The following is a 27665-nucleotide window of genomic DNA, read 5'->3' on the forward strand; positions in this document are numbered from 1 at the left end:
ATCTGTTCTGAACAAATCTTGCCCAGAAAACTCTGTGATATGTTTGCCATAGGGTTGCCGTTCACTCATTCATTCAACAGGGTTCGCTACTACCTGCGATTTCATGCATCTATACAAAGACCTGGAACATATTCTCTGTAGATACAGTGATTGTGCTGTATATTTCTGCTGATGTCCCTGACCTTAACATTGGTTGGGAATGTACTACACAAATAACAACATTTGTGCACACAGATTCTACTATGAAATCGACACACCTCTTCTTTCCGACATCCGGGTGGATTATCCAACTGACAACGTGGCTCAAGTCACCCAGAACCTCTTCCCCAACTACTTCAATGGATCTGAAATCGTCATTGCTGGAAAACTCTTCAACAAAACAGCCAACAGATTGCATGTGGAAGTGACAGCCAGCAACAGCAACAAGTATGTCCTTCTAAAAACTGACGTGGCCATTGATCTCTCTGGCAAAAACCATATTGGCGGAGCTTCCAATGTTGGAGGCTCAACCAATGGTCAGAACTATGTGGAACGGACTTGGAGCTACCTCACCATCAAGGAGCTGTTGGCATCCTGGTTGAAGAGTGACAGCAATGAGGAGAAGGAATCTCTGAGAGAGAAAGCCAAGGAGCTGGCCCTCATGTACCACTTTGTCACTCCTTTCACAACCTTGAAAATGAAGGAGCTTGCCCTTCAGGCAGAGCTCCCAAAAGAGGTCTATGTTGGCCCATTGATGGAAGGAGTTGAAGGAATCGTACAGGGACTGCAAGGTCACCGAGCACCAACTGGTAAGGACAACTCACATTACAGAGGATGTTGGATGATGTTAACAGATACCCTGGCAATAATTAGTAAACACATTGCTGAAATAGCTTTGTGTTGTTGAAGGCTTTCATGGCTAGAATCACTTGGGTGTTATGTGGTTTCCAAGCTGTATGGCCATGCTCTAGCAGCATTTTCTCTTGATGTTTGGCCTTCATCTGTGGCTGGCATCTTCAAAGGATCCTCCAAAGATGCCAGCCACAGATGCTAGAACATGGACATACAGCCCAGAAACCACACAACACCCCACTGAAACAGTTTTCCCCCCTCTGTAGTTCTTCCTAAAATGGCAAAAGTGATGTTAAGGAAGGAAGTTGAGGTATTTGGTGGGAGGAGAGGTTCTGAGGTGCGTATGGGGGTGGAATGGGAATTTTTGAAAATGGTTTCATGCATTTAGGGAAACTTTCAGCATGGTTTGGGAGCAAATGTTGTCTGAAAAATTACAATGGATGTTCTTAAAAAATGGGAGGGTTCAGTGGAGACTATAGGATGGCAACAAGAGTTACAAAAGAAGGCTTCATGAACTGTAGTGTGTCCATTTGCTGCTCTTCTCAAACTTGCATCCATTGTACCAATAGTATTTACACGAGTGTGAACTCACCATTCAGCAACTCACCCCTTTTGCCTCTTCCCTCTGGGAACAATTGTACATTTTCTTTATCATTCATTCTGTATTTGTTTGATCATAAGGATAGTCTGGTTCAGTCCCTACATGCTGGAAGTTGTGTGTAGGGACCGTGTGGCCATGCAGATGTTAAATTCCACATGCAGATAGACATACAAATTTATGAACATAAACACTCATTGTTTGGGAAAGGCATACAATATATTGTGGAGTGAGATAACCATACTGCTGATTATATGTGGCATCCTGTTTTCCCTTCTCTGTTCTCCTTAGCATTGGACTCTGTCTCTGGAAGGCCAGCGAAGCAAAAAGTCAAGGTCACAAAAACATCAGGTAAGCAGTCTAAGCCACCCTAAGCAACTGATGTGGCTGAGTTTTCTTCCTATCATAATAACAAATGCTCTGATATTAGTGCTCTGCTTTTAGCCATTTCCTCCAAAAAGGACAAAAGCAAGATGACTAGGCATGCCTTCCTTAGTGGGAGAAAAGCTATCATAAGTTTCTTTAAAAGTTTTGTTTAAAAAGGAAGTTTAAAGACATCTTGTTAGTCAGTTACAACATCGGTAGAAATAATAATAATAATAAGAAGAAGAAGAAGAAGAAGAAGTGATTTTGTGATACGAAATCCAGCATATATATCTCATTTGCCGTGACATACTGTGTTTTCGTGTCAGTAAAATAATAATAATAATAATCCTGAAAAAGTTACAGAAAATGACCACATCAAACTACTCTGGGACTTCTGAATTCCCTTCCTCTTGGCACGTTTCTCTCTTTCACCCTCTATTCGTGCCTCTTCAAATTCTGCACCACTGCTGATCACAGCTGACCTCCAGCTGGAGCGCTCAAGGGCCAGGGCTTCCCAGTTCTCAGTGTCTATGCCAGAGTTTTTAAGGTTGGCTATGAGCCCATCTTTCAATCTCTTTTCCTGTCCTCCAACATTCCGTTTTCCATTCTTGATTTCGGAGTAGAGCAACTGCTTTGGGAGATGGTGGTGGGGCATCCGGACAACATGGCCGATCCAGCGGAGTTGATGGCGGAGGACCATTGCTTCAATGCTGGTGGTCTTTGCTTCTTCCAGGACGCTCAAGTTTGTCCGCCATCTTCCCAAGAGATTTGCAGGATTTTCCAGAGGCAGTGCTGATGGCATCGTTTCAGGAGTTGCATGTGACGTCTGTAGACAGTCCACGTTTCGCAGGCATATAGCAGGGTTGGGAGGACAATAGCTTTATAAACAAGCACCTTGGTATCCCTACGGATGTCCCGGTCCTCAAACACTCTCTGCTTCATTCAGAAAAATGCTGCGGTCGCAGAGCTCAGGCGGTGTTGTATTTCGGCGTCGATGTTGACTTTGGTGGAGAGGTGGCTGCCAAGGTAGCGGAAATGATCAAAATTTTCTAATGTTACACCATTAAGTTGCATACAGTCCTGGACACTTAGTAAGGGTCCAACATGTGATCCAATACAACTGCCACCATAGTGATCTTGTTTGCTGTGGACTCAACTTGTTGTGTTTTAATAATAATAATAATAATAATAATAATAATAATAATAACAATAATACTCTTTATTTATATTCTGCTTTATCTCCCCAGAGGGACTCAGAGCAGATTGCAATCTATACATATGAGGGAAACATTCAATGCCTTTTACACGCAGTGAACAATGACATAAAACACAGACAGAGGTCAAGGCCTTCCCCTTCCATCTCCAGTGTCTGGATGTAATTCCCACTCTGGCCATGGGAAGGTGCCTTGTTAGTCTCGATTGGCATGCAATGTCTTTGAGAATAACTGTGACACACGGTATTTGTAGCATAAATCTTCATATGGAAGTATTTATTTATTTCTCGCATTTCTATCCCGTTCTTCTCATCATCTGGGGAGGCCCTGCTCTCAGTCCTGCCTGCATCACAGGCGCGCTTGGTGGGGATGAGAGACAATGCCTTCTCAGTGGTGGCCTCTCGGCTGTGGAACGCCCTGCCTGCAGATATCAGATTGGCCCCCTCCCTGCTGGCATTTCGGAGGAAAGTGAAGACCTGGCTGTTCGAACAAGCATTTGATTAAACAGTGTAATTGAACATAGGAATATGGAATAATGGATGACGAGACTGGATTCTGATTTTACTGTTGAGGCGCTAATTATTGTTATACTGATGTTAATGATTTATGTGATAATTGTTTTTAATTGCCCTATACTTGTTTTGTGATACTTTGTACTGATGTTGTTCACTGCTTTGAGTCGCCTGAGGGCTGAGAAAAGCGGTATAGAAATAAAGTAAACAAATAAATAAATAAACCCCCGAAGGGGGACTCAGAACGGCTTACAATGGGCCTCATTCCAAAGCCATTACATAACGAATTACAAAATTAAAACCACAATTAGACATAAAAGTATAATTAACAATACATAAGCCATCAATAATGGTTTATTGGTAATAACAATAAACCATTATTTATATCCCACCACCATCTCCCTGAAGAGACCTAGGGCGGTTCACGAAAGCACTCAATAGCGCAAACATTTAAAATACAACAAATACATAAGCAAAATAACACAATAACAATAAAACCCACACTAACAAGTTGTATGGAACTTCATATAATATCCCTACCAACTTGCAAGGCTCAATAAAATGCCGCTGTGGATTTATTTATTTGTTGTGTCAAGGCAACCAATCAATTGTATTACAATTTTAACAGAACAAAACAAACAAACAGACAAAATACAAAATTTGCAAGCTTGGTAGTTGATTAAATGTCCTTTGACCAGTAGCTGGCCACTTGGAGTGCCTCTGGTGTTGCCGCAAGGAGGTCCTTCATTGTGCATGTGGCAGGGCTCAGTTTGCTCTTCTCCACACTCGCATGTTGTGGATTCCACTTTGTGGCCCCATTTCTGAAGGTTGGCTCTGCATCTCGTGGTGCCAGAGCGCAGTCTGTTCAGCGCCTTCCAAGTCGCCCAATCTTCTGTGTGCCCAGGGGGGAGTCTCTCATCTGGTATCAGCCATTGGTTGAGGTTCTGGGTTTGAGCCTGCCACTTTTGGACTCTCGCTTGCTGAGGTGTTCCAGCGAGTGTCTCTGTAGATCTTAGAAAACTATGTCTGGATTTAAGTAGTTGACGTGCTGGCTGATACCCAAACAGAGGATGAGCTGGAGATGTCTCTGCCTTGGTCCTTTCACTATTGGCTGCTACTTCCTGGCAGATGTCAGGTGGTGCAATACCGGCTAAGCAGTGTAGTGGATGTGGATATAAAATGCGGATACAAAATAAACTATAATTCATATCGGTCTTGTAAAATGAAACAAATCACTAGGTCCTCGAATATAACAGATAGGGTTCTAAACAGGGTCAAAGGCCTATTTGAAGAGCCATGTTTTCAGATTTGTTCTGAAAACTTGACGAGTGGGGGCTAGTCTAATGTCTCCAGGGAAGGCATTCCAGAGCTGGGGGCTATCACCAAGAAGGCCCTTTCTCTCATCCCTACCAACCGCGCTTGAGACAGAGGTGGAACTGAGAGGAGGGCCTCCCCGGCAGATCTCAGAGCCGGTTCATAGAAGAAGATACAGTCTCAAAGATAGGTTGGACCTGAAGCATATTCTATTTCAACATTTCAACATTGATAGGGGAACAAGGGGCGGGGAGCTAACAAAAATACTGAATTGAAGCAACTTTCACTGTACTGTTTCAGTACAGTCTCCATATACCTTTTTATTGTTGACTTACTAATATTTGACTAATCCCAAATAGTTTTGAAAAATGTTTTTGAAGGAGGTAGGAATCCATGTAGAATCTCTGTAGATTGATTGATTGGTTAATACTTTATGACATGTTAGAGCAAGCTTTCCTTATTTTCCCCCTCTATTGTCTCTCCAGCGGATGGTGACCCCCATTTTGTTGTCGACTTCCCCTTGAGCAAGCTGGCGGTCTGCTTCAACATTGACGGGGAACCAGGAGATATCCTCAGGCTGGTTTCTGATCACAAGAATTCTGGTACGATGGGGAACGATGGAGTTGGGGGTGATCAATCATTGTATCAAAAGGAATGTGATAATAGAATAGAGTTGTAAGAGACCCCAAGGCTATCAGTCCAAACCCTTTGGCCATGCAGGGTGAAGACTTCCTAACAGTCATCCAGCCTCAGTTTGGAATCTTCCACAAGAACAGACTCCACCAAACTCTTAGCCAGCAACGTATTGGTGACATCTTACCGGTAGGAAGCTTTTCCCAAATCGTGCTGGTTCCATCTTCAATATGACTTCATTTCAAGCATTTAAACATGGTTATCATGTACTTTATTTATTTATTTATTTATTTATTTGCAGTATTTATATTCCGTCCTTCTCACCCCGCTGGGGACTCAGGGCAGATTACAATGTACATATATGGCAAACATTCAGTGCCATAGACACACAACATATATAGACAGACACAGAGGCAATTTAACATCCCAGTTTTCTTGAGGATATTCTGGCCACCAGGGGTGCTGTCCCTTCACCAACCATTTGTGACACTGATGAAGTACTTCCTCATTCTTTGCATGCTTGCTGGAGATTTTTATGGCCTTGTAAATTAGTTAAATTTGCCTCCCCGCATAAGCGGTACCTACATTTCCTACTTGACAGATGCAACTGTCTTTTGGGCTGCAAAGCTCGACAGCAAGCTACACAAATTGGTCGGATGCTCACTCCGACCCGGGCTGGCTTCGAATGCATGACCTTTCAGTCAGTAGTGATCTTAATGCAGCTGACTCCCAGACAGCTGAGCCACAGTCCCGGTGCCTTCATCACCATGTCCTTTTCTTTCCATTCTTCCCTTCAAACAGCTGCTTTTGGCATAAGAAAAAGATAAGGAGTTCCAGTTCTGGACCTTTAACATACTTTGTGTGTTTATTCCGTAATCAGATTTGACATGTGGTTTGTCTCACAAACCAAATTCAATCAAATAGACCATGGAAAGTATTGGGTTAAAATTTTTCCATCTTAATAAATAAGAGTTTTTGATCTCTCCTGGAATTCCTAAGTAGCTGCAATTTGTAAGAGGATTACTCATGAGGCAGTAAAGCTCCCAACTGGCTGGGAAGAGAAAAGCCATGGAAAGAATCGAGACTATAGAACAGGTTTACAATGATGAAGGAAAACCTAATTGTTCTGGAGAGATCTATATAAGAACTGGATTACAACTCTGGGCACCAGGGTTTGATTTCGCCTTGACTATGGGAATCCACATTGGGCATATCACACTCTCTCAGCCTCAGAAATAATCCATGATAGGTTTGCCTTTGTGTCACCGTAAATCAGAAGCAGTTTGAAGGCACATAGCAATAATTATATGGACTATGTATTGTCGAAGGCTTACATGGCTGGAATCACTAGGTTCTTGTGCGGTTTTTCGGGCTGTAGGGCCATGTTTTAGAGGCATTTCTCCTGACGTTTCGCCTGCATCTATGGCAAGCATCCTCAGAGGTAGTGAGGTCTGTTGGAATTAGGACAATGGGTTTATATATCTGTGGAATGGCTGGGGTGGGGCAAAGAGCTCTTTTCTGCTGGAGCTAGATGTGAATGTTTCAACTGACCACCTTCATTAGCTTTTTCTAATATATGGACTTCTTCTAGTGTGTTTCCTCTGTTATTACTTCTCTTTCTACTTTCTCTCATTGTTCATGTTGTTACTTTCATTTGTACCTGTTTTACAGAGAAATAGTATTATAGGCAGTCCCTAAGTTATGAGCAAGATAGGTCCTATAGGTTTGTTCTTAAGGTGAATTTGTTTGCAAGTCAGAACAGGTACATTTTTGAAGTGTAACTCCAGCCAAGAATATATATATATACCAACTGCTGCTCTGGGCCAAAGTGAGAGGGTGGGGGACAGGGGACACTTCCACCTTGTCTCATGTGCTATTGTAGTAATATAATGTAATGTAATATAATATATTGTATATACATATAATATTTATAATATTATAATGTAATGCAATATAATCTATATAAATAAAAATCTAATGTTCGTTTGTGATATTAACAGAACTCAAAAACCAGTGGGAAAATTGGCACCAAATTTGGACAGCATACACCTAACAACCCAATGCATGTCCTTCACTCAAATTTTTTTTGATTTTGTCATTTGGGAGTTGTAGTTGCTGGGATTTATAGTTCACCTACAATCAAAGAGCATTCTGAACTCCACCAATAATGTAATTGAACCAAAGGTGACACACAGGACTCCCATGACCAACAGAAAAGACGAGAAGGGTTTGGTGGGCATTGAACTTGAGTTTGGGAGTTGTAGTTCACCTACATCCAGAGAGCACTGTGGACTCAAACAATGATGGTTCTGGACCAAACTTGGCACAAATATTCCATATGCCCAAATATGCACACAGGTGGAGTGGGGAGAAATAGACCTTGGCATTTGGTAGTTGTAGTTACTGGGATTTATGGTTCACCTACAATCAAAGAGCATTCTGAACCCCACCAACGACAGAATTGGGGCAAATTTCCCACGCTGAACCCCATCACCAACAGAAAATACTTAAGGCCATCCAGTCCAACTCTCTTCACCAGGGCAAGAAAATCTAATCAAAGCCCTCCTGACAAAGAACCATCCAGCCATAGATATATATGATTCACACACAGAGAGATATATAATATCATAGATTTGAAAGGGACCCCTAAAGAGGGACTATGATATATTGCGTATTCCAGAGTAGGCAAACCAGACACTCTCCACATCAACACTGACAAAGAGACAACAAGAAATACTGTTTACACACAAGCATAAAGAAATTAAATAGATTTGAAACCATTACTTTATTTTCCAGATCACCAGACTGGGCCACAGCAACACATGGCAGGGGACAGCTAGTACTAATAATAATAATATATTATAATTATATATTTTGTATTACATGTAATATTACTAATAATATTACAATATAATGGTATAGTACAATATAGTATTTATTATTTATTTATTTATTTACTTTACTTCTATACCGCTGTTATCAGCCCGAAGGCGATTCACAGCGGTTCACAGCACACAGGAAACAGCAAAATTCAATGCACCAATATAAAAAACAGTTAACAACCTATCTAATACACAGTTAGTATACAATTACTATAATAACCATTCACTAGCGTCTCATCACTAAAAACACGATCCAGAATTCGTCATCCATTGTTCCATTCCTATGTCATTACCAATCATCGCACTAATTATTCGAACGCCTGCACAAATAACCAGGTCTTTACTTTTTTGCGGAAGACCATTAGAGGTGGTGCTAATCTAATGTCCGTGGGAAGGGCATTCCACAGCCGGGGAGCCACCACCAAGAAGGCCTTATCTCTCGTCCCCGCCAGCCGTGCTTGTGATGCTGGTGGGACCGAGAGCAGGGCCTCCCCGGAAGATCTCAAAGTCCTGGTGGGTTCATAGGCAGAGATGCGGTCGGATAGGTAGCTTGGGCTGGAACCGTTTAGGGCTTTAAAGATCAACGCCAGCACTTTGAATTGAGCCCGGTAGCAAATCGGTAGCCAGTGGAGTTGGCGCAACAGGGGGGTTGTATGCTCCCTACGCTCCACTCCTGTTAGAATCAATACTAACGCACGCTGGACTAGTTGAAGCTTCCGAGCTGTCTTCAAATACTGATATTGTACTATGCTAATAATATAATATAATATAATATAATATAATATAATATAATATAATAATATAATATAATATAATATAATATACTAGCCATCCCCTGCCATATGTTGCTGTGGCCCAGTCTGTGCATATGTGTTTTGTGTTAACACCTCCCAGACAAGGGATGCCCCCAGCCAGCAACATCTGGACTTTGTAGCTGCAAGGCTACTCAATGCTAATCAAGGTGGCCAATGGCAACATTCACACTTGCCTCAAGCAGACAAGAGTTCTTTCTCCCACCCTGGACATTATTCCACAGATATATACAAACCCCACTTGCCTCATTCCCACAGACCTCTGAACAGACCTCTGAGGATACCTGCTGTAGATGCACCAGCTCTGAGCTGGCAAGACAAAAGCAGGAAAATTGATAACCAGAGTTTTTGGGGACTAGATACCACCTTTAGAAACAAAATTGTGTGCTTCTCTTTAACCGAAGTCAATGAGAAATCAAGCAGCTATCATTCTATGTACTTCTCAGCACAGCATCTTAACATTTCATTCCTTGCTTGTTCTTCCCTCTTCTTGAAGGTGTGACCGTGAATGGCCAGTTAATCGGTGCTCCCGCCCCACTTAATGGCCATAAGAAACATAGAACCTACTTCAGGAGCATCACCATTCTCAGTAGCAAACCAGAGAGAGCCTACCTGGAGGTCACGCCCACAAAGCTTATTTTGGATGACGGAAAGAGACTTGTCTTGCCTTGTGACCGCACTGCCATGGTGGCCAGCAAGAACCTCGAAGTCTCCATCTTTGCCCGTTCCAACGTCACCGTGGTCCTCCGGGGCACCATTGGTTTTGTCATTCTGATCCACCATTACAAGAATCCTGCTCCGTACCAGAAGGATCATTTGGGATTCTACGTCTCCAGCAGCAAAGGCCTTTCTACAAACTCCCATGGCCTGATTGGTAAGGAAGAGGCACTCTGGTCTCTAAGGATTTGTGGAGGAACCATAGAATAGAATCATAGAATTCTATTCTATGGTTGGAAGAGACCTCATGGGCCATCCAGTCCAACCCCCTGCCTAGAAGCAGGAATATTGCATTCAAAGCACCCCTGACAGATGGCCATCCAGCCTCTGTTTAAAAGCTTCCAAAGAAGGAGACTCCACCACACTCCAGGGCAGAGAGTTCCACTGCTGAACAGCTCTCATACTCAGGAAGTTCTTCCTCATGTTCAGATGGAATCTCCTTTCTTGTAGTTTGAAGCCATTGTTCCTTGTCCTAATCTCCATGGAAGCACATATTTATACATGGCTATCATATCTCCTCTCATCCTTCTCTTTTTCAGGCTAAACATGCCCAGCTCCTTAAGCCGCTCCTCACAGGGCTTGTTCTCCAGACCCTTGATAATTTTAGTCACCCTCCTCTGGACACATTCCAGCTTGTCAATGTCTCTCTTGAATTGTGGTGCCCAGAATTGGACACAATATTCCAGGTGTGGTCTAACCAAAGCAGAATAGAGGGGTAGCATTACTTCCTTAGACCTAGACACTATGCTCCTATTGATGCAGGCCAAAATCCCATTGGCTTTTTTTGCCGCCACATCACATTGTTGGCTCATGTTTAACTTGTTGTCCACGAGGACTCCAAGATCTTTTTCACGTGTCCTGCTCTCAAGCCAGGCATCGTCCCCCATTGTGTATCTTTGCATTTCGTTTTTTCTGCCGAAGTGGGGTATCTTGCATTTGAGTAAAACAATAATGGCGTATTGCATTTTTCCCACTTTCCCATGGGGCTCTTGCACCTCCAACATCAGTGAATGTAGAGAGCTGACTGTGTTGTATCTTTGGCCAGTAATTTTTCTGTTTTGTCCTTCTACACAGGCCAGTTCTTACACCAAGATGTTAAACTTACCCAAGAGCCATTGAGACCAAGTCCTTTTACGGGCAGCTGGAACCAAACCAAAGGCGTGGATATGAATTCTGGGAATACATTATTAAAACTGAAAGGGCGTTTGGTTCCAGTTGTGTGGAAACAGCGGAAGATCTACAACGGTGAACAGGAAGTGGACTGTTGGTTTGCCAAGAACAATGCAGAGAAACTGATAGATGGATGCTACAAGGATTACTTGGCCTCTCACCCTTTTGACACAGGGACTGGCTACCTGATGGAGAACAGGCTCTGAAGACAAAGAACCCGGCTGGTTTTTAACACATGCAGAACCAGTCATCCTCAGAGAGACTCTTGCACTTTGACTGTTAAACACCAAAGAAACCAAAATGATTTCTTCTTTTTTTAAAAAAAAATCAGAATTCAGTTCATAGCAGTCTATTCTATAAGTACTAGGAAGGACGCTTTCAACAAGTGACTCCACTAAGGTTTAATGATGGGTTAAAACACATCTGTGCAGACACATAGTCTTTTATATACATGATTTATTTCAGCAGGAGTCTCAGGACTGCGTCACACGGAAACCTGACATTGCTGATGTGCTAGTGATGGCCCCATTACAAAGTATTATGTGCCTCCCAATATTAGTTTGCCTCCCCACTGTGATTCCACCATTCCTATCTTTTAATGGGCAAAATCCATCTATAGCAGTGGTTCTCAACTTGTGGATCCACAGGTGTTTTGGCCTACAACTCCCAGAAATCCCAGCCAGTTTACCACCTGTTAGGATTTCTGGGAGTTGAAGGCCAAAACACCTGGGGACCCACAGGTTGAGAACCACTGATCTATAGTTTCCAATCCCACAATGTTCATATTGCCTATCTTGGTGCAATGGATCCTTTTCCCTTCTGTGCCAGGATGCCAGCAGTAAAGTGATGTCACAGAGCAGGAGCCTCTCCTCTCCCCTCACTATTCTGGCTATTTTTCTTTAATTTTATGCACATCTGTATAAAATACAGATTGTGATTGCACTATTTGATTACTGAAACAGTGCAATTGCTTATATATAGTAATGCAGAAACAGTGGAGTGGGTTATGAGGATATGTGGAAATAGGAGGGTGATCCGGAATTTTTTTTTTTGTCGTGTCAGAAGTGACTCGTGGTGTGAGAGAATTGGCTGTCTGCAAGGACGTTGCCCAGGGAATGCCCGGATGATTTGATGTTTTTATCATCCTTGTGGGAGGCTTCTCTCATGTCCCCACATGAGGAGCTGGAGCTGATAGAGGGAGCTCATCCGCCTCTCCCCGGATTCGAACCTGCGACCTGTCGGTCTTCAGTCCTGCCGGCACAGGGGTTTAACCCAGTGCGCCACTGGAAAATAAGGTTACAAGATTTTTAAAAAATACAAAGAATGAATATATTTTCATAAAACTGACATGGATTGTAGGTATGCCATTATTTTCCCACATAATCACAATTCAGTTCAATACATTTTGTCATCAGTGAGATAAGTTTTTGATGCCTGTATCATAGAAGTTTCCCTCCGCCTTTTTCAGCCGGTTCGTCACTTTGATTTTCACCTTGTCATCACCGGAAAAGTATTTTCCACCAAAGTGTTCCTTCAATTTAGTGAACGGATGATAGTCACTGGGTGTGAGATCGGAGCTGTGAGATTGGTGGCTTAAAATATCCCAGCCATTTGAAGTTAGCAACTCTTGTGTTGCATGAGCGGTGTGCAAATACGCATTGTCATGAAGGAGACAGACTCCCGCCATTAATATCACATGACATTTGTTTTGGATAGTTCTGCAAAGTTTCTTCATGGTCTCACAATATATTCCGTACCCATTTTGTCACATGCTGTCTTGATATTACGTCCTCTTCATAAACTGAAATGATTTTGCAATGAATCGCAGCAGCGTTCATGCCCTTGGCGTTTAGGTAGCGTATTAGAGCGCTAAGAACTTTGCACTTGAAGGAAAATGGAATGAGGACGCTCATCTCTAACCTTCACCACAACTCCAGTCAATGAGCTACTGACGACTGGCACTGCTCATTCACTTCTGCTGGCTTCCCACTACACAGAAGTGATACCAACTTCCCCCACGAAAATTCCCCATGAGAGTTATGTGCCTTGTAACCTTACTTCCTGGATAATACTCATATATTGTCGAAGGCTTTCATGACCAGAATCACTGGGTTGTTGTAGGTTTTTCCGGGCTATATGGCCTGGTTCTAGAGGCATTTTTCTCCTGACGTTTCGCCTGCAACTATGGCAAGCATCCTCAGAGGTAGTGAGGTCTGTTGGAGGTAGGAAAATGGGTTTATATATCTGTGGAATGACCAGGGTGGGACAAAGGACTTTTGTCTGCTGCAGCTAGGTGTGAATGTTTCAACTGACCACCTTGATTAGCATTTAATGGCTTGGAAGTGCCTGGGGGGAATCTTTTGTTGAGAGTGATTTGATGTGCCTGATTGTTTACTCTCTGTTGTTTTGCTGTTGTAATTTTTGAGTTTTTTAATACAGGTAGCCAGATTTTGTTCATTTTCATGGTTTCTTCCTTCCTTTCTGGACAATTTCAACCTCACTACCTCTGAGGATGCTTGCCATAGATGTAGGCGAAACGTCAGGAGAAAAATGCCTCTAGAATATGACCATATAGCCCGGAAAAACCTACAACAACCCAATCCTCATATAATTGCAGAACTAGAATGACAAATTGGCACAATTGCATTACTGAAGATATCAAAGGTGCTCAGCCCAGTATGTATCTATCAGCAATAATGTGACTGTAGCAGAATTACGGGTTTGTGTGATAAAGTCCTCAATCCACTTCTTCAGGTGCATTCATTGATCACAAAGTCACAGGCAGTGAAGCTGAGTGACATAAATATGGGATGGTATCAGAATGTAATGGGATATCGAAGGTACAAATTGTCACGGTGCTATAAATTTTCAGATAACTCTGTTTTCGACAATTTGCATCTTTTTTTGTATCCTATGCACCAGGCATGGGCCCTCCAGGTGTTTTGGATTTCAACTCCCACAATTCCTAACAGCCTATAGTGGGAGTCAAAGTTCAAAACAACTGGAAAGCCGAAGTTTGCCTATGCCTGCTATACACTCTCAACTATGTAGCTTAAGTACCTGCGACATTATCTTTTACTCCACCATCTGAAGAAGTGGATTGATATAACAGAAGCATATGGCAAAATAAATCAGTCTTAAAGGTGTCATGAGATACTACCACAATGTCTTTTTTTATACATGTACTGAGAAAGATTAACATGGTTACATCTTTTTAAAACACTGTTGTTGTTTTGTGATTTTGATTCATTTTGTTCATAATATACGAAGAAGGGTGGAAAATGGTGGAATAAGAGATCCAAAAGGTAGCTTTTACTAGCTGGTTCATAGAGGGAGATAATTCGGGCAGGTAAGTTGGACCATTTAGGGCTTTATAGGCTAAACCTATAAATTTATAAACCTTCTAATCAAGGTGAAAGAAGAAAGCGCAAAAGCCAGGTTGCAGCTAAACATAAAAAAACCCAAGATTATGGCAACAAGAATGATTGACAACTGGAAAATAGAGGGAGAAAATGTGGAGGCCGTGACAGACTTTGTATTTCTAGGTGCAAAGATGACTGCAGATGCAGACTGTGGCCAGGAAATCAGAAGACGCTTCCTTCTTGGGAGGAGAGCAATGTCCAGTCTCGATAAAATAGTAAAGGGTAGAGACATCAGACTGGCAACAAAGATCCATTGCCTAGTCAAAGCCATGGTATTCCCTGTAGTAACCTACGGATGTGAGAGCTGGACCTTAGGGAAGCCTGAGCGAAGGAAGGTCGATGCTTTTGAGCTGTGGTGTTGGAGGAAAGTGCTGAGAGTGCCTTGGACTGCGAGAAGATCCAACCAGTCCATCCTCCAGGAAATAAAGCCCGGCTGCTCATTGGAGGGAAGGATACTAGAGACAAAGTTGAAGTACTTTGGCCACATCATGAGGAAACAGCAAAGCCTAGAGAAGACAATGATGCTGGGGAAGGTGGAAGGTAAAAGGAAGAGGGGCCGACCAAGGGCAAGATGGATGGATGGCATCCTTGAAGTGACTGGACTGACCTTGAAGGAGCTGGGGGTGGTGACGGCCTACAGGGAGCCTTGGCATGGGCTGGTCCATGAGGTCACGAAGAGTTGGAGACGACTGAATGAATGAACAACAGGCTAAAGCTAGCATTTTGAATTGTGCTCAGTGGCAGACTCGTGTTCTTGGAGGAAACTGATTCTCTGGATTTGGCGCGGTCTGGCTTTAGGCCGGGACATGGAACTAAAACAGCCTTGGTCTCTTTAGTGGGTGATCTATGCAGAGAGCTGGACAGGGAAGTGTGTCCCTGTTGGTTCTCTTGGATCTCTCAGTGGCCTTTGATACTGTAGACCATGCTATTCTTCTGGAATGCCTCACAGGAATGGGACTTGGAGGTAATCATCATCATCATCATCATCTTTATTTATAGCCCACCGTCATCTCCCCACAGGGGACTCGGGACAGCTTACATGAGGCCAAGCCCAGACAAAAAATTACAGCAGAATAAAACTGAAAATGCAAACGATAAACAACAATATCATAATTACATAACACATGAATGCTGTTACTGTTCTGCAGTGGCTCCGATCCTTTTTGGAGGGCCGCTCTCAGAAGGTGTTGTTGGTGGGGACTTGCTCAGCCCCACAGCCTTTGTCCCATAGGGTTCAGTATTGTCTCCCATGTTGTTTAACATCTAAATGAAGCCGCTAAAGGAGATCATCCAGAGTTTTGGAGTTCGGTGCCATTTGTATGCAGATGACGTCCAACTCTATCACTCCTTTCCACCTAAGGAGCCCCTAGTGGTGCAGTGGGTTAAACCCCTGTGCAGACAGGACTGAAGACCAACAGGTTGCAGGTTCAAATCTGGGGAGAGGCGGATGAGCTCCCTCTATCAGCTCCAGCTCCTCATACAGGGACATGAGAGAAGCCTCCCACAAGGATAATAAAAACATCAAATCATCCGGGCGTCCCAGGGCAACGTCCTTGCAGACGGCCAATTCTCTCACACCAGAAGCGACTTGCAGTTTCTCAAGTCACTCCTGACACAACAAAAAAACAACAACCTCCTTTCCACCTGCTAAGGAGGCTGTTCAGGTCCTAAACCAGTACTTATTATTTATTTATTTCAAATATTTATACCCTGCCCTTCTCACACAAACACCACCCCCCCCCTGGGCGGGGAGGGGGTACTCAGGGCGGCTTCCAGCCAGAAACGTTTTGATGCCTCCATATGCACTCAATAAAATATATTACAAAACCAATAATTACATATGATTAAAACATTTAATCAATTTGATTAAAATATGCTTAAATATAACAGCTTTATGGCCTTATCTAGCTGAATTCAGTGGTCGGGGACTCCATCAAGCTTGTCCATAGTCCATTACCATAGCAATTGTCATCATTATCATTGTCCTTGTCAGCATAGTTACCCGAAGGTCTGGTCCCACATCCACGTTTTCGACTTCTTTTTGAATCATAGAATCAAAGAGTTGGAAGAGACCTCATGGGCCATCCAGTCCAACCCCATTCTGCCAAGAAGCAGGAATATTGCATTCAAATCACCCCTGACAGATGGCCATCCAGCCTCTGGTTAAAAGCTTCCAAAGAAGGAGCCTCCACCACACTCCGGGCAGAGAGTTCCACTGCTGAATGGCTCTCACAGTCAGGAAGTTCTTCCTCATGTTCAGATGGAATCTCCTTTCTTGTAGGATAGGAGAGGAGAGATGAAGATGACCTTATTTCCCCGGGGAGGAATTCTACAGGTGGGAGGGCCATCACCGAGAAGGCCCCGTCTCTCATACTGGCCAACGTGTTTGTGACAGAGGCGAGGTCGAGAGCAGGTCCTCCCCAGAAGATCTTAAACTTCGAGGTGGAACGTAGAAGGAGATATGATCAGATAGGTACACAGGGCCGGAACCGTATAGGGTTTTATAGGTCAAGCACTTGGTGGCTGTGAGGGTCTGGATGAGAGCAAACAAATTGAATCCTAACAAGACAGAAGTCCTCCTGGTCAGTTGAAAGGATGAATAGGGTATAGGGTTATAGCCTGTATTGGTTGGGGTTACACTGCCCCTGAAGGCACAGGTTTGCAGCTTGGGTGTGATCCTGGATTCATAGAATCATAGAATCAAAGAGTTGGAAGAGACCTCATGGGCCATCCAGTCCAACCCCATTCTGCCAAGAAGTAGGAATATTGCATTCAAATCATCCCTGACAGATGGCCATCCAGCCTCTGTTTAAAAGCTTCCAAAGAAGGAGCCTCCACCACACCCCGGGGCAGAGAGTTCCACTGCTGAACGGCTCTCACAGTCAGGAAGTTCTTTCTCATGTTCAGATGGAATCTCCTTTCTTGTAGTTTGAAGCCATTGTTCCGCGTCCAATCTCCAGGGAAGCAGAAAACAAGCATGCTCCCTCCTCCCTGTGGCTTCCTCTCACATATTTATACATGGCTATCATATCTCCTCTCCGCCTTCTCTTCTTCAGGCTAAACATGCCCAGCTCCTTAAGCTGCTCCTCATAGGGCTTGTTCTCCAGACCCTTGATCATTTTAGTCGCCCTCCTCTGGACACATTCCAGATTTGCCAATGAGCCTGAAACACCAGATTACAGCAGTGGCCAGGGGAGCTTTTGCACAATTAAAACTTGTGTGCCAGCTGCGCCCGTACCTTGGAAAGTCAGATTTGGCCATGGCGGTCCATGCTCTTGTTACATCCCAAATAGACTACTGCAATGTGCTCTACATGGGGTTGCCTTTGTATGTCTTTCACAAGTTGCATTTTTGCTCTAAAGTGCCAAAAGGCATATAATTTTAAAGCATGCAGTTCGGTCCAAAACTGCAGCTGGAGTGCCTATATTATCAGTGCTTCATCAGCACAAAGAGATACAGATAAATATTACTATTGCTATGAAATGTTATATCCCCCCTTTTGCTTGAAAACAACAGCCATGTATGGCTGTGTGACATATCAGAAATGTAATCGAAAAGCATAAACATGACAAACTAAGACAATTACAAAGAGAATGAGGAGATAAAAATTTCAAACAAGACTCCCAAGGAAGGATAAACAAGAGTGTCAGAGGCCAAATATGTACCTCTCAATTATTTTCAAAATAATCAAACAGAAGATCCAAGAAAGTAGAGGCCAGTCAACCTAACCTCTGTACCAGAAATAATATTAGATTATGAAGGAGTCCATCTGGTTTGTCAATAAGAAATTCAGCCAAGCAAACGTCGTTTCTTTTACTTTTTCCGTTGTTGCAAAATTCTACATTTAGAGCATAAAAGCCAAATGCACAGATATTGGATGGGAAACATTTGGCTCAACAGGACTATATGTGAAATATGGTTGAATGCCTGGATACTGAATAGAGGGCCAACTGTATTACTATTTACTTGTGTTGTTGAAGGCTTTCATGACTGGAATCACTGGGTTGCTGTGAGTTTTCCAGGCTCTATGGTCATGTTCCAGAAGAATTCTCTCCTGACGTTTCACCTACATCTACGGCAGGCATCCTCAGAGGTTGTGAGGTCTGTTGGAAACTAGGCAAGTCAGGTTGATATATATGTGGAATGTCCAGGGTGGGAGAAAGAATTGCCACCTTGATTAGCATTTAATGGCCTGCAGATTCAAAGCTTGGCTGGCTGCTCCCTGGGTGAGTCCTTTGTTGGGAGGTGTTAGCTGGTTCTTGTCTGGAATTCCCCTGCTTTTTGAGTGTTGTCGTTTATTTCCTGTCCCAATTTTAGAGATTTTTTAATACTGGTAGCCAGATTTTGTTCATTTTCATAGTTCCCTCCTTTCTGTTGAAATTATCCTCATGCTTCTTGTGGATTTCAGTGGCTTCTCTGTTTAGTCTGACATGGTGGTTGTTGAGTGGTCCAGCATTTCTGTGTCCAGGTTGGTTCATCAAGGGCCCCTATATGGCTGACTTCTCAGGTTCAATTAGTCTGGCGTGCCTTTCATGTTTCTTGAGTCCCTCAAGAAGCAACCAGTCAAGCTTTGAAGCTGCAAGGCCATTACATGCTAATTAAGCTGGCCAGTTGCAACATTCAATGACTCTGGATGATGTGATTCAATGAAATGCATTTTAATTATGCTTATTATACTTTAATTTTTAACTAAAGTTGTATGTTTTAAGGCACTGTGGAGGTGCAATTGTAAGCCACCTTGAGTCCCCCTCAGGGTAGTGAAAAGCAGGATATAAATAAGGTAAATAAATTTATTATTATTACTATTTACAGAATTTATGTACCGCCTTTCTCACCCCTGGGGGGGGGGGGGGGGGCTAAAATAACACTAGCCTCGAAGAGACAATGAAAATGAACAAAATCTGGCTACCATTATTAAAAAACTCAAAAATTGCAACAGCACAACAACAGAGAGGAAGCAGGCAGGGACATCTAATTACCTCTCAACAAAAGTTTGCTCCAGGCACAGTCAGCCCATTGTGTGCTAATCCAGGTGGTCAGTTGAAACATTCACACCTAGCTCCAGCAGAAAAGAGTCCTTTGTCTCACCCTGGTCATTCCACAGATATATAAACCCTTTTTCCTAGTTTCCAACAGACCTCACTACCTCTGAGGATGCTTGCCATAGATGCAGGCGAAACGTCAGGAGAGAATGCCTCTAGACCATGGCCATACAGCCCAAAAAACCCTACAACAACCCAGAGATAAGAGTTCTTTCTCCCACCCTGGACATTCCACAGATATATAAAACTCACTGGCCTAGTTTCCAACAGATGTCACAACCTCTGAGGATGCCTACCACAGATGTGGGAAAAACATCAGGAGAGAATGCTTCCGGAACATGGCTATACAGACCAGCAACTCACAGCAACCAAATTATTTACTTATTTTTCATGTATATTTTACCTTTCTCCCAAAGAGTTCAAGACTATATCCTTAAAACCACCCTGCAAGGTAGGTAAGACCCAAGACTATCCAATGAGTTTCATTGCTCAGCAGGGACTTGAACCTGGATCTTTCTCAAGTCCCAAATATTCCTGTGTAGCCATTGCACTTTATTGTTTCTATTAGGGTATGAAAATCAGTTTTTTGAGGGTCAAATCCTGATTTTCTAATGCCTCCTTGAACCTGTTCCTTCCCCTGAATTTAGTATTTAGAGGCAGCCATGAGCAGCTTTAAAACAACTTAAGTTCGTGCGCTGCCAGGTACATCTGGCTCATTGCCCTGGAAGGAAAGAGGCACACCTACATAATCTGCTAACGTTTTAATTGCATTCATTGGTCTGGATATATACAGGACAAAATAGAGGGAGAGTTGATTATCAGGCAACTTCTATCCATATTTCCAATGCTGGGGTGTTTCTCCATCCATGTAATGAACTATTCCCTCTCCCTTCCTTGGAGACAAGATTTATGCCACATACATCACAAATCACACATTTCTGCAAAGTAAACACAATTTATAAACAGCAAAGGGGTGGGGAAGATTAACAATATGCTTAATTATGGGTTCTTTCCTAAATCCCAATTGCCAGAGGCAAGAATACATTTTTTTCTGCCTCACCTGCCAGGTAAAAAGGTAGTATTATTGATAGTTCACTGCTCCTGAACAGAACCCCAAATTCTGGCCCCATTTTGCCCAATAGTAGTGTTTGTTCTCTTCATTTCCTCTTTGCAAGGGAATGTTGAACAACCTTTCCCCTTCCAGATGCTTTGGACTTCAGTTCCCAGAATTCCCAACCATTGGAGAAATTAGCAGGGGATTCTGGGAGTTGTAGTCCAAAATTACCTGGAATAGGAAAGCTTGGGAACTACCGTGGTAGACAAGTTTGCAGATGACACCAAACTGGGAGGGATAGCTAATACCCCAGAAGGCAGGAGAAGAATTCAAAACAATCTAAACAGATTAGAGAGAGATAATGGGCCAAAATTAACAAAATGAAGTTCAAGAGGGACAAATGCAAGATACTCCACTGAGGCAGAAAAAATGAAATGCATAGAAACAGAATGGGAGACAATGCCTGGCTCAACAGCAGTACATGTGAAAAAGATCTTGGAGTTCTCATGGACAGGAAGGTGAACATGAGCCAACCATGTCATGCGGTGGCTAAAAAAGCTAATGGGATTTTGGTCTGCGTAAATAGGAATATACTGTTTAGATCCAGGGAACTCATGCTACCCCTCTATTCTGCCTTGGTCAGACCACACCTGGAATTTGTTGTTGTTTATTCGTTCAGTCACTTTCGACTCTTTGTGACCTCATGGACCAGCCTATGCCAGATCTCCCTGTTGGCCATGATCACCCCCCAGCTCCTCCAAAGTCACTTCAAGGATAACATCCATCCATCTTGCCCTTGGTCTCTCCTTCTTCCTTCTTCCTTCTAAGACCTGGAATATTGTGTCCAATTCTAGGCACTGCAACTGAAGGGAGATGTTGACAAGTTGGGATGTATCCAAAAGAGGGTGACTCAAATCATCAAGGGTCTGGAAAACAAGCCCTATGAGGAGCGGCTTAAACTGCTGGGCATGTTGAGCCTGCAGAAGAGAAGGCTGAGAGGAGATACGATGTGGATCATGTATAAATAAGTGAGGGGAAGTCACAGGGAGGAGGGAGCAAGCTTGTTTTCTACTGCCCTGGAGACTAGGACGCAGAACAATGGCCTCAAACTACAGGAAAGGAGATTCCATCTGAACATGAGGAAGAACTTCCTGACTGTGAGGGGGTTGGATTGGATGGCCCATGAGGTCTCTTCCAACTCTATGACTCTATGATTCTATGAGGGGAAGTCATAGGGAGGAGGGAGCAAGCTTGTTTTCTGCTGCCCTGGAGACTAGAACACAGAACAATGGCTTCAAACTACAGGAAAGGAGCTTCCACCTGAACTTTAGGAAGAACTTCATGTGAGAGCTGTTCAGCAGTGGAACCCTCTGCCCCAGAACACACACACACAGTTTCAGTATCCTTCATCCAAAATGCTTGGAACCAGAATCGTTTTAGACTTTGAATGAATTTGAATTTTGGAATACCTGTATTTGTGTATATGTGGTGGAGGCTCCTTCTTTGGAGGCTTTTAAATAGAGGTTGGATGGCCATCTGTTGGGGGTGCTTTGAATGCGATTTTCCTGCTTCTTGGCAGATTGGGGTTGAATTGGATAACCCACCAGGTCTCTTCCAACTCTAGGATTCTATGATTCTAATGAGTGCATCTCTCTGGACCTGCAGAAGTTGCTGGACTATGACTCCAATAACTGTGTATAGAAGGCCCTCCACATTTGCTGGGTATCTAGACATTCCTAAAGAGACCATTTCTCCACACATTTGTAGGTCCTCCAGAATGATTCTGTGGTCAACACAAATTTAAAATGTATTGTTAGTGTCTGAGAAAACATCTCTTGAGGTCTTCAGTAGACTCAATAGCCAACTTCTACTGGATGTTGACCACAGGATCATGAGATCTTTTCTCTAGATCGGTGGTTCTCAACCTTCCTAATGCCATGACCCTTTAATACTCTTCCTCATTTTATGGTGACCACCAACCATAAAATTAGTTCCATTGCTACTTCATAACTGTCATTTTGCTGCTGTTATAAATAGTAATGTAAATATCTGATATGCAGGATGTATTTTCATACACTGGACCAAATTTGGCACAAATACCCAATACACTCAAATTTGAATACTGGTGGGATTGGGGGAGGGTATTGATTTTGTCCTGTGGGAGTTGTAGTTGCTGGGATTTATAGTTCACCTACAATCAAAGAGCATTCCGAACTCCACCAACAATGGAATTGAACCAAACTTGGTACACTGAACTCCCATGACCAACAAAAAATACTGGAAGTGTTTGGTGGGCATTGACCTTGAGATTTGGGAGTTGTAGTTCACCTACATCCACAGAGCACTGTGGACTCAAACAGTGATGGATCTGGACCAAACTTGGCACAAATTCTCAATATGCCCAAATATGAACACTGGTGGAGTTTGGGGGAAATAGACTGTGACATTTGGGAGTTGTAGTTGCTGGGATTTATAGTTCACCTACAATCAAAGAGCATTCTGAACCCTACCAATGATTGAACTGGACCAAACTTCCCACACATAACCCCCATGACCAACAGGAAATACTGTTTTTTTGGTGGTCCTTGGTGACCCCTCTGACACCACCCGCGACCCCTCCAGGTGTCCCAACCCCCAGGTTGAGAAACACTGCTCTAGATCCTCCAGCATATCTCTATGGCCACTTTCTCCAGAAGTTGACCAATATTAATCAAATCAATGCATAATTAAATATGCATGACTACAAATTTGGATGTCTGATTGTATGATATCTCAGTTCATAATTAAGCAGGCAAGATACAAAAGTGTACTGAAGAGGTGGACAGTTCCAGACTTCTAGAAGCTTTTGGCTGACCAATTCTCACCAGCTGTGGTCTATAAATCTCAGCGGTTGTAGCTGCACATCAGGGGTTTGTCTTTTTGTGATGCCTTTGGCCTACAAGTCTCAATCAGCTCTATAAAAGTGATGCAACCATCACAGAGGCTAAAACTCTCTCCAAACAGACTGTGATCCAGTTGATGTTTTCCATCTCACTTGCCCCATGGATTTATTCTGGCTTCTAATCCAAACAAAATCAAATCCCAGAACAGACCCTTTCACAAAACATATTTAGACCACAAATTGCTAAAGATGCATTAAATATCAAATATTTATTACACTTATAAAAAGGAGTAGAAAAGCGAGACATCAGATCAGCTCCTACGGCTGCTTTAAATACATGTTTGGAACCTTGTTTATCAGCAATCTGTGCTTTTCTATACATTTTGGGCAAGTTCGACTGTCTCAATTCATATAAAGATGCAAGGTTTTTAATCACCTTGGAATCCAAAGACAGAAAGAAAGCCACAACTGGCTGACCAGGCAGAATATTATCACTCAACATGATTTCAAAACCTGTGTGAATGAGCTCAGCGGAACAAAATATAACCTTGCAATGTAATCCGTCCATCAAAACCCATAAGCTTAAACCCCAAGAATGCATACAACGGACATATACTCAGGCAGAAACATTTTGGTAGCTTGGTGCCACCTAGCGATCAATTCAGGGTGTTGGTTCCTCAACATCCTACACCATTTCCATTTGGCACTCTTCTTCTCCTTTTGGCTCTGGACGTAAATCCTCATTAAACTGCCACCGAATGGCCCTCCTGCCTCATCTGAGGACTCTTCCCTTGCAAGGGAGATCCTGACACATCCAAGTTGCTTCCAGACTGGTCAAAATCCAAGGTTGGTGGAAGTAGTATCTGCAAAATAAAATGAGGAATTTACACAATATTTTTTTGAAGTTACTTTATATTCTCAAACCATTCTCCAACCATAATGGCTCTGTAGCCCAGTATAGAGAGAAAATGATAGCTCTGGGATTAGCATTCCCAGTAACCCTAGCAAATATGGCTACCAGCTCACAACAAAATGCCAGCTCACAATCAAAGCACGCCCAACAGATGGCCATCCAACCTCTGTTTAAATAGCTCCAGAGAAGGTAGGAGGCTCTACCAGACTCCCAAGCATCATATTCCACTGCCAAACAGCTCTTACCAACACAAAGTTCATCTTCATGCCAAGGTGAAATCTCTTTTCCTGAATTTTGAACTAATTGCTCCATGTCCTAGTCTCCTAATCCACAGAAGAAACATAAAGGGATAGAGATTCCCTCCTTCCTCTCACTTCATTGTAATTAAACTCACTCTCTTCCCTCCCCCACTCTCTATACATATATAAACTTAAACTCTGCTGCAATTGAAAAGTTGCTTCAAATACAATAGGCAAGAAAAGTCCAGAGCAGCAGAATTGCAGGAGGACAAAGCTCAAAGGCATGCAAGATTGAGGGCCTTCATATATCAATATGTTGCCATATCCCTGGCTGTAGGAAAAGATTGGAGCCTCCACTGACACAGTGGGTTAAAGCACTGAGCTGCTGAACTTGCCGACTGAAAGCTTGCAGATTTGAATCCAGGGAGTAGGGGGAGCTCCCGCTGTTAGCCCCAGCTTCTGCACACCTAGCAGTTCAAAAACATGCAAATCTGAGTAGATCAATAGGTACCGCTCCTATTGATGTTAAAGAGGTTGATGTATAAAATGCAACAGTATGTAATAATTGTGATAAATCAATAAAAAAAATTAAAAGAAAAGAAAAAATAGGTACCGCTCCGGTGGGAAGGTAATGGCGCTCCATGCAGTTATGCCAACCACATGACCTTGGAGGCGTCTATGGACAACGCTGACTCTTCAGCTTAGAGATGGAGATAAGCACCAACCCCCAGAGTTGGACATGACTAGATTTAATGTCAGGGGGAAAACCTTTACCTTTAATAGGAAAAGATCATGTGGGAATGTCCTCAATGTACAACTATGCATAGATATCTGTATCTGCATAAGAGCTACACAATCTGTCAGTTGTATGTTATTCCAAGATGATACACAGATAAGGCATTAAAGGCAGGCTGAAGCATGGGAGACTCTTCCATAGATCTTATCCAGCAGGACTGCCTTAAAAGTCCACCTCTCCGGGAGCCAACTTGGAGAAAAGAGACTGTTAATAATATATCAACCGCCTCTCCATTTTCTGGCCCCAGTGCACCCATGTACTTTCCTTCTCCACTCCCAAACTCGCACGTCGCAATGTTGAAAATGGAACAATAGAAACCTGGCCTTGTATTGGTTATTGTCCAGGCCTCTGGGTGTGCATTCACGTGTTGTGTGCATGTAGCTATTCTCACCGCGAACAGAAAACTAAACAGGAAATTCAAACACAATCAACATCCTCCCTTTGAAAAGTGTACAATAAAGAACCACCCATGGCCAGCCTCATGCTGAGAGTTTTGTGATAATATTTAAGGGACAATGGAGGCTTAAAAGGAACCATCATTCCCATTGTGCTTGATTGAAAAGCCCAGTTATGCACCTCCTGAGGATGTGCAGTGTTCCTCTCCCTACTTCTATTGCCTCCTGTGCGCTTTGCATGGAGAGTGACTTCATGGAGAGAGAATTTCTCAACATGTCGCCCTTCAGTTCTATTGAGACTACAACTTCCATCATCCACACCAGTCACTATTGAGGTCTGATGGACATTGTGGTCCACTGTAGAATTAATGCAGTTTGATACCACTTAAGCTGCCAGAGTTCAATACTATGGAATTGTTCTGTCGTCGCTGGGCTTAAAATGAATTGCTGTTAAAACAGGACGTGCAACTTGAGCCCAACGGGAAGCCAGGGGGCCTGAAGAGAAGCTTTAGAGATTTTCCCCCCATAAACAGTCTTTAGAGGGCTTGAGCTTAAATACAACAAAGTCTTTATTGATGAACAATCAAACAGAAACTTCTTTCGTCTTCAAAGGTTAAACAAATGCTTCCAGGCTTCAAGCAACTGGTGGCTTCTAACTGTTTCTTTGCTTTACTTTAAAGGAAAATCCCTTTCCAAACTTCTCCCAACCTAAACTTAACTGGCGTGGATCCACTACCAGGCCGAACTGCGTCTCAAAACCGAGTGGACCTACCAGTAGGCCTGTATTCACTTAGCTGGAGTTCTTGGTGTTTAAAGCTGTTGTTGTTGTTGTTCATTCGTTCAGTCGTCTCCGAATCTTCGTGACCTCATGGACCAGTCCACGCCAGAGCTCCCTGTCGGCCGTCACCACCCCCAGCTCCTTCAAGGTCAGTCCAGTAACTTCAAGGATGCCATCCATCCATCTTGCCCTTGGTCGGCCCGTTATTCCCTCCGAAAGCTGTTATTCCCTCCGAAATTCCTCAGGGCTGTAAGGCTGTTTCCCTGGAACCTTTGGGAATCTTTATATGCTCTTAAGACTGTTCTTCCCCAGGAAGTCTTAAGGGTTGAAGCCTTTGTACAGGAGAAAGTCTGTACACATCCTGTACATTAGCTATTCTTGCAGAGACTAACTAAAAATGGCTCCCTTCCCTTCTCTAAACCCAAAAAGGGGGCGGGACTAGAGAACCTAATGGTGATGAACAGGTGGCCTGCCCTATGACTGCAAACTTTAACAGGAAGCCACCCTGCTGCAGAATCCCAAGCCTTGGCCTGCAAGCAAACACTTAATACAAGGCAAATAAAGTGGGAGCCTCTGGTACAGCTGTACCTGCACAGGAATCATAGGAGTTGTAGTTTGAAAAGATGTTTAATTAAGCCTTCTATGTAAAAGAGTGCTAACATCTTACCAAACTACATGTTAGAACCCAAATAAAAGAAGATTTTAACACTTATGGCAATGATTTGACCCGGATTGGATTTTAGACTCTGATTTTAATAGGCGTGTGTTAAACAATTGTTTTAATTATTGTTTTAATATTTTTAATATTTTAATGTGTTGTTGATTGTTTTACTATGATGACACCCTATGGTGTTTGTGAGGCCACCCTGAGGGTGAGAAAGACGGGGTATAAATATAGGAAATAATAACAATAATAATAATAATAATAATAATAATGGTGGCACAATGGGTTTACCCTGTGGTTCTCAACTTGTGTGTCTCCAAGTGTTTTGGCCTACAACTCCTAGAAATCCCAGCCAGTTTACCAGCTGATAGGATTTCTGGGAGTTGAAGGCCAAAACATCTGGGAAACCCACAGGTTGAGAACCATTGGGTG

At 43.0% G+C, this 27665-nt stretch overlaps 2 protein-coding genes across 3 annotated transcripts in view; one reads left to right on the forward strand and one right to left on the reverse strand.

The window, feature by feature from the left end:
* Nucleotides 1-14269, forward strand: part of ITIH5 (inter-alpha-trypsin inhibitor heavy chain 5) — a 57518-nt gene extending 43249 nt beyond the window's left edge. For both annotated transcript variants that reach the window (XM_067469330.1, XM_067469331.1), the window contains exons 10-14: nucleotides 235-788; nucleotides 1721-1780; nucleotides 5321-5437; nucleotides 9659-10036; nucleotides 10954-14269. In XM_067469330.1, coding sequence (XP_067325431.1) covers nucleotides 235-788; nucleotides 1721-1780; nucleotides 5321-5437; nucleotides 9659-10036; nucleotides 10954-11255 — 1411 coding nt within the window. In that variant the 3' untranslated portion in view covers nucleotides 11256-14269. The remainder of the gene's footprint in view (nucleotides 1-234; nucleotides 789-1720; nucleotides 1781-5320; nucleotides 5438-9658; nucleotides 10037-10953) is intronic.
* A 9423-nt stretch (nucleotides 14270-23692) lies between these two features.
* Nucleotides 23693-27665, reverse strand: part of LOC132777338 (store-operated calcium entry regulator STIMATE-like) — a 66986-nt gene continuing 63013 nt past the window's right edge. Inside the window, exon 8 of the mRNA XM_060779686.2 lies at nucleotides 23693-24311. Coding sequence (XP_060635669.2) covers nucleotides 24192-24311 — 120 coding nt within the window. The 3' untranslated portion in view covers nucleotides 23693-24191. The remainder of the gene's footprint in view (nucleotides 24312-27665) is intronic.

Source organism: Anolis sagrei, chromosome 5 (assembly GCF_037176765.1).
Source record: "Anolis sagrei isolate rAnoSag1 chromosome 5, rAnoSag1.mat, whole genome shotgun sequence".
Taxonomy (NCBI): Eukaryota; Metazoa; Chordata; class Lepidosauria; order Squamata; family Dactyloidae; genus Anolis; species Anolis sagrei.